Source organism: Equus przewalskii, chromosome 2 (assembly GCF_037783145.1).
Source record: "Equus przewalskii isolate Varuska chromosome 2, EquPr2, whole genome shotgun sequence".
In the NCBI taxonomy this organism is placed as follows: domain Eukaryota; kingdom Metazoa; phylum Chordata; class Mammalia; order Perissodactyla; family Equidae; genus Equus; species Equus przewalskii.
In genome coordinates, this window is record NC_091832.1 from 7,290,672 (window position 1) to 7,303,539 (window position 12,868).

General features: G+C 41.2%; 1 protein-coding gene across 3 annotated transcripts in view; it reads left to right on the forward strand.

Annotated features, from left to right (window-relative positions):
* Nucleotides 1-12,868, forward strand: part of NRDC (nardilysin convertase) — a 96,293-nt gene continuing 83,425 nt past the window's right edge. For 2 of the 3 annotated variants that reach the window (XR_011537363.1, XM_070609648.1), the window contains exon 1: nt 513-1,244. Coding sequence is in view for 2 of the 3 variants with exons in the window: in XM_070609648.1 (XP_070465749.1) it covers nt 904-1,244 (341 nt within the window). In the remaining variant the exon portion in view is untranslated. Of the gene's footprint in view, nt 1,245-12,868 lie in introns of all 3 variants that reach the window. The other variant, XM_070609649.1, reaches the window with a different exon arrangement.

Genomic DNA, 12,868 nt, shown 5'->3' on the forward strand with positions numbered 1-12,868 from the left:
AGTTGGCTGAGCTTAATGCTAACTGTGGACACCAGTCTTGTGAGGGAGCTTAAAAAAATCTTTTCTCCTAGAAGAGTGAGCACATCTACACCGATCTTCTAAGCACTTTCTTAGGCCACGAGGGCGAATAGCACCAAAGTTTGGCAGGCGATAACGGGGAGAAGCACAACTGCTATTTCCAGCGCTCAGCTTAGCTCCCCTCCACTCCCCAGCAGTTTCCATCCGGCGGCCAAGAAAAATACTTCCGGTGTACTCCTTTTTTACGTGCTGAGTCACGCCTAAAGGCTCTGATCCCGGTCTGAGGGGCAGGATGCACAACATACGACACGCATGAGGAGAAAAACTTGGGAACTCATTTTCTCCACTCGCTTCTCAGTCTTCTCATCAGGGGAATATTTTTCTCTGAGCCGCGGAGCACTATTGACCGGCCTCCTCCACAACTAACTCGCCGCGTACGTCACAAACGCGGCGCGGTCGCTCAAGCTCCCTCCTCCCGTCGTCCTCCGCGCCACGGTCTCCGCCCCTTCTCCCTCGCCCCGCCCACCCTAGGTTTCGAAGAGCTCGCTGGGCGCTCTGAGAATCCGGCCGGGACTCTTTGGTTCCTTTTGTTGCTTGTTCCCATTGGTTGCTTACGTCCGCGTGACTGCTTTCCTGCCTCTTGATTGGCTAGAGTCAGTAGCGTCATTGGAGGCCGGGAGGGCGGGGGGATGAGGGAAGTTGGCGTGGGGGAGACCGGATTGGGGGAGGGGTTCAGGCCTGTCCTTCCCCGCGGCTGCGGCAGCGCCACCGCCAGCGCCAGCCGCCACCGCCTCTGGGACGCGGAGGAGGTGGAGCGGCTGGAGGAGTAGCGGGAGGAGGTGGGCCCTGGGGAGCGGCATGCCCATCGCTCCGGCTTGGTGGTGAATGCTGGGGAGAGTCACGGTTGCTGCAGTCTGTGCCGCCGGGAGGAAGTTGTGTGAGGCCGGGCGAGAGCTCGGGGCACTGTGGAGAATTGAAGCACGGGGTCCGCGCGAAGACTCGGCTGCTGCCAGACCCTTTTCTAATCTGATCATGCCTGGAAGGAACAAGGCGAAATCTACCTGCAGCTGCCCTGACCTGCAGCCCGGTGGGCAGGATCTGGGCGAGAGCGGCCGCGTTGCCCGACTAGGAGCCGATGAATCAGAGGAGGAGGGCCGGAGGGTGTCTATCAATAATGCCGGAGACCCTGAGATCGTCAAGTCTCCCAGCGACCCCAAGCAGTACCGGTGAGGGAGGAGGCTTGGACCGGGGAGGAGAGCAGGGTGCGGGCCTCTCTGTGGCTGCGTCCATCGCTTCTTGTCTCCGTGTCTCCCAAAGGAGCAACAGGGGCACGCTTCCCACCCCAAATGCTTCCTTGGATGGAGGTGGCAAGGGCAATTAGTGGCTTCCATCCGGTGTCAGCTGGACAAGTGGGAAATCTTGGGTTCCGCGAGGAATCTGGATGTCAGAATGGGAAAGGCTGATCGAGTAATTTTGACATTCGCTCAAAACAAGAATGGAGGTTTCTCGGAGGAAGGCAGGTTGGATGGTGAGGGAGTCTTGGTATTATATTATGAGGAAAGGTTGAAAGAGATGGGGATTTCGGAGAGAATATATAAGGGGCGTATTGTCCCCATCCACAAATATTTTAGGTGCCCTTAGTTGAAAGAGGTAGAACGAATGGGTGGAAGTTACTGGAGGGTGATGTGGCTTCAGTAAAAGAGTTTCGGCATCAGAGTTGGCTTAAGATGAAGTGGCTTGTTTCCATGGGTTGTTCCTCATCACTAGAATGGTTGGGTGACCTCTTCCAGGAATATTTGAGAGAGAACTTGGGTCTCAGTTGGGTGTGTCATAGAAGACTTGTGAGGTTTCTTCTAATGGTGAAATTCTCTACTTTTGGTTTGTGCGGGACTCCTCTGAACATCTCTAATAACTGGTGGCTCCGTCCCCCTGATATTTCCTTCAGAGGTAGCTTATTTCATAGAATGTCATGACTATGATGTATTTTAAAAAGAGATCATATTGTCCTACGACTTCATTTTACCAGTCGAGGAAATTAAGATCCAGAAAGTTTACTTCTTTCTCAGACTTACGTAGGTAAATAATTAGCAGAGCTGGTAGGATAACCCTGTCCATCTGACACCAAATCCAGTGCACCATTTACTGATATTTATAAAATTCTTACTCATATTGAATTGAAAGCTGAAGGATTCGAGGTCCCAATTTGTTCTAAGCCCCTGCATTGTTAGAGCGGGAAAGAACCTTAGAATCTTTTCTACTCCTCACTACTCCACTTGACAGATGACTGAAACTGAGGTCTAGAAAGAAGTGATTTAGCCCTAAGTTTAAGACTGGCCTAATTTCTTCTTTCACTCCAGGTCTAGAGATTGACAGTACCCAACTCTTTGTACTATTTCCCCAGGCTTACAGGCTCAAGAGATCTTTATGGATGGGCTAAGTTTTCTCTTTTTCTGTCAAAGATGTGATTGTGGGGCCAGCCTGTGGCCGAGTGGTTACCTTCGTGCACTCTGCTTAGGCATCCCTGGGTTCACGGGTTGGGATCCTGGGTGCAGACCTGCGCACTGCTTATGGAGCCATACTGTGGCAGCATCCCACATAGAGGAACTAGAATGCCCTGCAACTAGGATATACAACTATGTCACTGGGGCTTTGGGGAGAAAAAAAAAAAAGAGGGAGATTGGCAACAGGTGTTAGCTCAGGGCCAATTTTCTTCACCAAAAAAAAAAAAAAGAAAGAAAGAAAGATGTGATTGTATTGTAACATGTAAATGAGCAAGTTGAAACCTTGATAATAGGTGCTTAAGTTTTGCCTCCCAGATTAAATGTTCAATAACAGCTTCAGTTTTTTTCCTGCTTATATAAAGTTACATAGTAACAACTAATGTTTATAGAATATACACTGTGTGTCAGATACTTTTCTAACTGCTTTAGATGTAGTGTTTCACTTAATGACCTCATTTTCGGCAAATTCATTGGACAAGTACTTATTATGTTCTACTGTGTGCCAGGCAGTGAGCTATCTTAAGTCATTTCTGAAACTTGGTTAAATATAACTTAATATTTTATTCTGTGTGCTGGGCATACAAAGATGATTAAGACAGTTCCTGCCTTCAGGGAGCTTCCAATGTAGTAGAGGGATACAGATGCATAAAAAAGGTAAAATTAGGGCACTGAAGTTTCATAGAAGCCGTAATGGAAGTATATGCTAGTTATACTGGGGAATAAAGTAAGGAATGGTGAACTCCACCTGGGGAGAAAGTTAGGAAAGACTGCCAAGAGGAGGTAGTGCTTAAGAGATATTCTTTGAATACGATGTTGCAATTCTGTCTTTATGTTGTTTTTGTCAAATCATTGTCCTTAGTGTCTCAGTTTTCTTATTTTAAAATGAAGGGGATTGGGGCCGTCCCGGTGGCGCAGCGGTTAAGTTCGCATGTTCCACTTTGGCGGCCCAGGGTTCGCCGGTTTGGATCCCAGGCGCAGACATGGCACCACTTGGCACGCCATGCTGAGGTGGGCATCCCACATATAAAGTAGAGGAAGATGGGCATGGGTGTTAGCTCAGGGCCAGTCTTCCTCAGCAAAAAGAGGAGGATTGGCAGCAGTTAGCTCAGGGCTAATCTTCCTCAAAAAAATAAAAATAAAAGAGGATTGATTAGAACAGCATTGTTTTCCAATAATTTCATCTCCTTTCAAAAGAGTAGGTCCCCTTTTATCTGTCTTATATTCTGAAGTTTCAATAAGGCCCTTAAAGAAAAGATTTTCGTACTTTAAAGTAATCGTGGAAAACATCAATATTAGATGATTTCTTTTTTCTTCTCCCCAAAGCCCTCCAGTACATTAGTTGTATATTCTAGTTGTAGGTTCTTCTGGCTCTGCTGTGTGGGACACTGCCTCAGCACAGCTTGATGAGTGGTGCTAGGTCTGTGCCCAGGATCTGAGTGGGTGAAACCCTGGGCTCCCAAAGTGGAGTGCGTGAACTTAACCACTCGGTCATGGGGCCAGCCCCCTAGGTGATTTTTAAAGACTTATCCAACCTAAAGTTAAATTCTGTGAATTTTTGTAACCAGAAACAGACATGAGGCACCTGCAGCCTAGAGAGCTGAATTATCCTTCCAGGACCCACTCAGATGGTATCTCTGTGGAGCCTTTCCAGGCAGACCCAATCCCCCTTTTCACTGTACTTCAGTAGGACTTTGTACATGGTCCATTATAGTATATATCTATCATATTATAATTATATGTCTTTTGAATGTGTGAGTAAGCTCCACAGATGGACCTGACTGAAGGAATGTTATGGTGAAATAATGCCTGGAAAGATTTCTTTACCAGTCTGCATGTATTAAGTAATGGCCTGTGAAGTTTTACTTCTTTATATGTGTAATTTGTATTCAGCTTTTTTGAAATGTTAAGCATATCTCTGGGACATCTATTCTGCTTTTTTTAGGGATCTGTATAAATGATTGATATGTACTGATTTCCTTTTCTTCTGGAAGGATTAAGGGACTCCAGGTTGGGAAGTATTGTTCAGATCTTTATTGATGTAAAGTAGAAATTCTAGATGGACAGGATTAATGGTAGTGTAGTCTAAAAAGTAAATTATTTTAATAATGAAGAGCACTTAAGAAGTTTGGATTGACTTAAATAAGTATAAAACACTTTCCATGTCTACCTGGTTTGTAAAAAGACCTGTAGTTCTATGGGGGTTGGGGAGGGGAGCAGAACATATGAAGAGGCATGTAGGCTTCTGAACGGTGAACACTTTTAATTTAAATTTTGGTCAGGCTGTTACAAGTGAGGAGATGGTTATCCTAATAAATTCCCAATATACTGTAGAAAATAATAGATATGTGCTGAATAAGGTACAGGTTATTTCTGAACACTTGTTACATAGTTTACTATTGTGCACTGATGAATAGAAGGAGGTTCACAATCCAAGGGAGCAGGACAGCTGCATTGAGAGCACTACATCTGCTGGATTCCCAAAGAGGAGTGGAGTGACTCAACTTCTGAGCAGAAGCTTTAGGCACATCTCAGATATCAGAAGAATATACACCAGAGAACATTTTCTTTTGTATTGGATGAGAAGAACATGGGTTTATCTGTTGAATTTTATAACTGAAACCTCTGGACTAGTAATGGTTTTTTTCAGTGTATGAGGCAACAATTGCATTTGTAGTATATATACACATTAATGATAAGACCATAGAATGTTAGAGCTACAAAAAAAATCATGTACTTACATGTGTATAAGTGCTAGGAGCTTGGCACCATCCAGTTCCTTCATCAGATACCTGAATCCAAAACTCGATTTCGATTGCACCCTCTTAATCTTGTAAAGTGGAGGCAGGCTAGGTCTTACTGTGTGAGACTCAAGCTCATTTAACAAATAAGTGCTTGTATGGTTGAAATACATTAAATATACTGAATACTAATATGACTTTTATAAACATATCTTTGTTAGCATTTGTTAGACTGATTTCCACAGTGTGCGCTGATGGGCTGGTATGACTAGGAAGAACATTCTTAACTAAAATGTGTCTTTTGGAAATAGGATTTAGCATTGAAAAGATCTCTCTTGGGGCTGGCCCGGTGGCGTAGTGGTTAAGTGCGCACGTTCTGCTTCAGCGGCACGGGGTTCACCGGTTTGGATGCCAGGTGTGGACATGGCACCGCTTGGCAAGCCATGCTGTGGTAGGTGTCCCACATATAAAGTAGAGGAAGGTGGGCACGGATGTTAGCTCAGGGCCAGTCTTCCTCAGCAAAAAGAGGAGGATTGGCAGCAGTTAGCTCAGGGCTAATCTTTCTCAAAAAAAAAAAAATATATATATATATATAAAATTATATAAAAAAAAAATCTCTGTTTTTGAAGAACTGAGCAATGGTAAGAGCTCTTTTGCCTTCAAAGAATTCTAGTCCATCTAGACTCCTGGTAGAGTCAGGGAGCAGATACTGAAGCAGAAATACCTGAAATGTAATAGATGCTAGAATGTGTAAAATATGGCGTTTTTTGTCATTTGTCTGTCTAGTTTCCCATCTCTAGTTAGTGACCTTGAACACATTAACATATGTCTGTAAGGCAAAAGACATAGAAGAAGAGAAACTCATAAACCATTGAAATTGAAAAAGAGCAGTTAGGAAGCAGGAGAAAAACTAGATGTTAGTGGCTTTTTTTTTTTTTTTTTGTAAAGAAGACTCAGTGGAGGAGAGTGCTTTAAGCAAGGAATGATCATTGTTAGATTATACTGAGAAATCGTAATATAAGAACTGAAAAGAGTCTTTTGGAGAGCCAAGAAATTATTCATCCCTGGTGAAAGCAGTTTAAAAGGAATGCCAGGGAAGCAGAAGCGAGATTGCAGTGAGTTAAGGAGTGATAAAAGCAAGAAGTTTTAGATAGTGAGGTAGACATTTTTAAAGAAGCTTGGTTTTAGAGGGGAGAGGAGGTTTTAGGATAAAGCAGTATATGGGATCAAGGGAGAGTTTTTTCAATTTAGGAGAGACATGAGCAGTTTCATTGCCTGAGGAAAAAAGAATAGTAGAGAGGGAAAGATTGAAGATAGGAGATACTAGATGGAACAGTATCCTTAGATGGTAGTGAGGTGACGGGATCAAGAATATTCACGAAGTGGGGCCAGCCCCGTGGCCGAGTGGTTAAGTTTGCGTGCTCCGCTTTGGTGGCCCGGAGTTTTCCCGGTTGGGATCTTGGGTGTGGACATGGCACTGCTCATCAGGCCATGCTGAGGCGGCGTCCCACATAGCACAACCAGAGGCACTCACAACTAGAATATACAACTATGTACTGGGGGGCTTTGGGGAGAAGAAGAAGATTGGCAACAGATGTTAGGTCAGGTGGCAATCTTTAAAAAAAAAAAAATTCACGAAGGGATTGATTTTAGAAGAAAGAGAAAATCACTGAAAAGGGAGGAAAGTGTAATGAACAGTGTGGATGCAGGCAGTGAGGTTTTGACAGTGCTCTTGCTTTATAGCTTTGTTCTGTAAGGTAGGCATTGGGTCACTTAAGTAGTCCTTTAAGGAGTCGTAGGGTAGTGCAGATCCTCCTTGACCTGCAGTGGGGTCATATCCTGATAAACCCATCATAAGTTGAAAATATCGTCAGTCAAAAATGCCTTTAATTTTCAACCAAGCATCGTAGCTTAGCCTAGCTTACCTTAAATGTGCTCAGAAAACTTATATTAGCCCACAGTTGGGCAAAATCATCTAACACAAAGCCCATTTTATAATAAAGTATTGAATATCTCATGTAATTAAATGGTCATATGGATACAGAATGGTTGTAAGTGTATCAGTTGTTTACCCTCGTGATCACATGGCTGACTGGGAGCTGTGGCTCACCGCTGCTGCCCAGCATCACAACAGAGTATCGTACGGCATATCACTAGCCCAGGAAAAGATCAAAATTCAAAGTATGGTTTCTACTGAATGCGTACGACTTTTGCACCATCATAAAGTCAAAAACTCCTAAGTCGAACGATTGTTAAATTGGGGACCGTCTGTAGTGGGAAACCTAGGGGAAGCCTTTAGTGGTGAAGGTTTGGAATAGCTAATGTAGACAATGGGTGAAGTATACTTGGGAAATGCTAAGAGAGAGGTTTGGGGTTCTTGAGCATGAAAATGACATAAGTAAAGCAGTGTTTTAAGAAGATGAATCTGAACGTAGTAGCTTAGATCCATAGGCTGTGGCAAGACTTCAGGAGGAAATTATAATTGTGTATTGAATGGTGTGCACTGATAAGTATGTACTAGTCTTTCTCTAATTGATCGTTCCCCTCTTCAGTTTTCTTTTTGCTTTCCCCTTATTAACTCAATTTAACCAGTGTTAGCTAGGCTAAAACCCATGAGTATGGAGATGATATATGTCTTGTTCACTCGTTGCCCAGGACACAGTAGGTTCTCAGTATTTGTAGAATGTATAAATGCATGAGTGCCTATATGCCAGGCATTTTCATGGAACTCTGAGGGATATTCTGCCAGAAATTTTCTACATCAAATTTGTATCCTGGCCAGTTTTAAAAAAATAATTACTTGATTTTCAGAGAAAACAAGAAGGAATAGGCAGTCTACAGAAGAAAAAATGTGAATTATACAAATAGTAATGTATACCGTGATATTGTAGTATATTTAATTCACGTAGAAGCCTATGGTACTTGGCACATAGTAAGCACTCAAATGTTAGCAATTTGTTTTAATATGTTCACAGTTATTAACTTATTTGCAGCACCATTTGTAATAGCAAAAAATTAACAACAAACTTTATTGTCCATTATACAGTTCTACAATGAAAATAATATATAGCTGTAGAAAAAGAGAGATGGTTTTGTATATTGATATGGAAAGATGTCCTATGATTTATCATTGAATGAAAAGAGCCAGTTGCAAATCAAAATATATTGTACAATTCCATTTTTAAAAGGAAAAAACCCCAACAAAAAACAACACCTTCCATTATATATTTACCTAAAATATCATCTTTTTACATTTAGATATGTATAGAAATGATTAGGAATGATATTCAGCAAGATTATTTCTCTAGGGAAAGGAAGGAGAGATTTGACTTGTATTATTTACTTTTTAGTAATTAAAAAAGATCAGTCAATAAATAAAAATATTATATGGTCATTGTAGGAAATTTAGATAACAAGAAGAAAATTTTTTAAATCCCCACTGTCGTTCCACCTGGCATTAATCACTTATAACATTTTTTGTAATCTTCAGTCCTTTTTGCTATGCATTTATAATTTATATATTTTAAAAATGGTATAATGCCATAATTAACAGTCATGAACATTTTCTTACTGTTTTACAATATGTTTTGTCTACCTTGAAGTCCATTATGTAGATATACTACAATTTAATCAGTATCGTTTTATAGGATATTTAGATTGTCAGATTTTCTTTACCTAAAAAGCCTGTTTATTCCCAACTGAATCCTTTGAGTGTGGACCCAATCATAATGGGTTTGGTAGATAGATAGGATAACCTCTGGTAATCTGGTCTGTTTCTAGGATATTCTCTAATTGGGAGACCTGGCAGACAAGAACATGTTCTTTTCTGAGACTTCCACTCTGACACAGGTCTCATATTCATACTGTTTCCCAGAATGAAGTCAGTCATTAGGCCTATCCACCTGGCAGGAGATTTAGTAGATTATTAGCCCTTTCTAGTGTTTTTTTGAGGGGGAGGGGCACTCAGTTACATGGCTGGACCAGGATTACACTGTTTTTAGAAGGGTTGGAAGTAGATTGTAGTTTGGAAAGTTCACTTGATCCTCTGGAGAGGTGATTAGAGAGACAATACATTTTTAATACCATTACCACCAATAATTAATCTTCCTACTTCTAATAGCTGGTATTTGTTGAGTGCTCGCTATGTACTAAGTGCTGTTCTAAGGCATTTACATAGATTATCTCATTTAATCTTTTTTTTAAATTAGCACCTGAGCTAACAACTGTTGCCAATCTTCTTTTTTTTTTTTCCTGCTTTTTTCTCCCCAAATCCCCCAGCACATAGTTGTGTATTTTTAGTTGTAGGTCCTTCTAGTTGTGGCACATGGGACACTGCCTCAATGTGGCCTGATGAGTGATGCCATGTCCATGCCCAGGATCCGAACCAGCGAAACCCTGGGCTGAGGGAAGCAGAGCGCGAGAACTTAACCACTCAGCCACGTGGCTGGCCCCTCATTTAATCTTTACAGTAACCCTATTAGTGCTCTTTACGTGATAGCCTAAAATGCTGTTCTATGAAAACACATTTACTGAGCAGATACTCAGCACTAATTAGAGTGTAAATGGATTGTGTTCTTTCATTTGGTTCCTTCTAAGCAAACTTCTTCCCATGGCAGATAAGGTCCTAGGCCCTCCATTTTTCATTTCTTTTGTTTTTGAGGAAGATCAGCCCTGAGCTAACCACCGCCAATCCTCCTCTTTTTGCTGAGGAAGACTGGCCCTGAGCTAACATCCATGCCCATCTTCCTCTACTTTATATGTGGGATGCCTACCACAGCATGGCTTTTTGCCAAGCGGTGCCGTGTCCACACCGGGATCTGAACTGGCAAACCTGGGCCGCCGAGAAGTGGAACGTGCGAACTTAACCACTGCACCACCAGGCTGGCCCCCATTTTTCATTTCTTAACTTTCTAGCTTCATCTTGTGTTGTGCTATTTTCTCCTTTTCTTGGCACGTGCTATATTCTTTGGTTATGTTTGCCTTGTGAATTCAAGCCTTACCTCCTCAGTGAATCCTTTCTACTCTCTTCCTTCAATCTTCCCCTCCCACATGTGAGTTATTTACAGTCTTGTGTACCCCTGTAGCAGTTTTTCAAGCTGTTCCATATTTTTCTAAGTTCAGTTTGTCTTTCCCCTCTATTATGCTGAAGTTTTTGTAGGGAGGGACTTAGTCTCTTTGAGTCTTTGCACGCCTTCTCTTCTGTTACTAATAAATCAACTGTCTATACTCCTAAGACCCGTCTCTCCACTTGTGCACCACATCTCATCCCCTCTTTATTGATCTCATCAATCAGTTATTCCAGCAGTTGTTCCTCTTCCATTCTTTATCAATTTCCCCACTTTACCGGGTCGTTCCCGTAAGCATACAAATATGCTGCCATTGTTCCTATTTTCAGGGGAAAAACATTTCTTTACTCCACATTGCCTCTGAGCTGTGCTCTTCCAGCTACTCAAGTTTCTTGGTTTCCTTTATAGCGAAGCTTGTTAAGAGAGTTGTCTGTGCATGCAATCTGCAGTTCATTTATTCTCATTATTTCTTGAGCTCAGAGTGGGTTTTTGCCACTACTGCTGTACCAAAATAGCTATTTTCAAGATCACCAATAACCTTTACAATGGGTCAGTTCTCAAGTTCTTATCTTACTCGACCTTTCAGTATCATATGACACAGTTGATCATTCTTTGCTTCTTGAAATGTTTTTTTACAGTTGGCTTCTGGGTCAGTATTGTTTGGTTGTTTTTCTGCTTCATTCTCAGGTTCCTCCTTGTCTCCTTGACCTGTGAATTTTGGAGTGCCTAGGGCCCAGTCCTGGGACCTCTTCTCTTTCCTGTCTACCTTTGCTCCTTTTGTTATCTCATCCAATCTCATGGCTTTAAATAGCACCCTGGATAAAGTAACAATTTTACTCAGGTTCCCCACCCCTATACTCTTTCTTACTCTTATGTTTCTTCATAGCACTTTTTGCCGTTTCCTGTACTGTGTTTATTTGTTCGTGAGAGCAAGGACTTTGTTTTGTTCACTGCTGTATCCCGAGTGCCTAGAATAGTGCCCGTCTCATGTCTTCCTTCCATCTCTGACTGCTTCATCCTTTTCTCCTCTGGCTTGATTGTTATGTAAGGATATGTTTTTCAGACTTTCAAAAATAATTTTGTTTCTTTTGTTTCAGATCAAAAAGAAATTTTTAAGACATAAAATTATACAGATACAGTTGAAGCTCTTTGATATTGCCCTTCCCATCTCATTTCCTACACTCTTTTTCCAGTCTTAACCACTATTTGAATTTGGTATATATACCATTCTTATGTATATTTTATACTTTTTATTAAATACACATTTATCTGTAAACAGTATATATTATTGTTTTGGCATGTTTTAAGACGTTACATAAATGGAAATTATATCGCATTGGATGTCTCAGTACCTGCTTTTTGGGGAGGGTGGGTGGTTTAACATTGCTTTTGAGATTTGTCCATGCTATCGAGTATAGTATTAGTTATTTGTGTTAAATGCTATTTAATATCTTGTATGACTACATCATAATTATCTATTTTCCTATTACTGGTCACTTAGATTATTCCCAGTTTTTCTGTTATATTTGTTTTATGATTGCCACAATTATCTTTTCTCTGATTGTTGGGCATTTGTTTCCAGTGCTTCAGTGAACGTTTTGTGCATGACTCCTTGTACACACATTTGAGAGTTTTTCTATGTATCTGTAAACATATGCATATAAGTAGATACCTATAAGTGAAATGACTCATTTTTAATTTTACTAGATGTTGCCAAAGTACTCTTCTAATTGGTTGTACTATTTTACATTTATGCCAATAGAGCATTAAAGTTCTCGCTTCTGTACATTCCTTCCAACTCTTGATATTGTTAGATTTTTAAAAAAATTATTGAGAATCTGATCTGTGGGAAATATTTTCCCTTAAAAAAATCTTTTTTGGAGGCTGGCCCAGTGGTGTAGTGGTTAAGTTTGCACGCTCCACTTCCATGGCCCGGGGTTCAGGGGTTCAGATCCTAGGCGTGGACCTACACACCACTCATCAAGGTTTGCTGTGGAGGCCTCCCACACACAAAATAGAGGAAGGTTGCCACAGATGTTAGCTCAGGGTGAATCTTCCTTAAGCAAAAAGAGGAAGATTGGCAACAGGTGTTGGCTCAGGGCCAATCTTCCTCACCCCCAAAAAAGAGTCTTTTTTATTTGTGTTTTCCATTATACTAATAAGATCAAGCATTGTTTCATGTTTCCTGGCCATTGGATTGCTCCTTTTCTGAACTGCCCATTTTTCTATTGGGTTCTTTTCCCTTTTTAAACTGACTTGTAAGAATTCTTTACCTACTTTGAGTACTAATCCTTTGTTGGTTATATGGGTTGCAAGTATAATCTATAAGTCTCTATAGCTAATCTTTACCCTTTGTTTATAAAGTGTTAAAGTTTAATCAGATTTATTCATTTTTTAATTTATGGCTTGTGTTTTTTTCATCTTAAACTTATTTTCTTCTGAAAGTTTTTACAGTTTTGCTTGCTTTTTACATTTGGGTTAAGATCTAATTTTATTGCCATTTAAAAAAATATGGACAGCTAGAGGCCAGCCCTGTGGCCTAGTG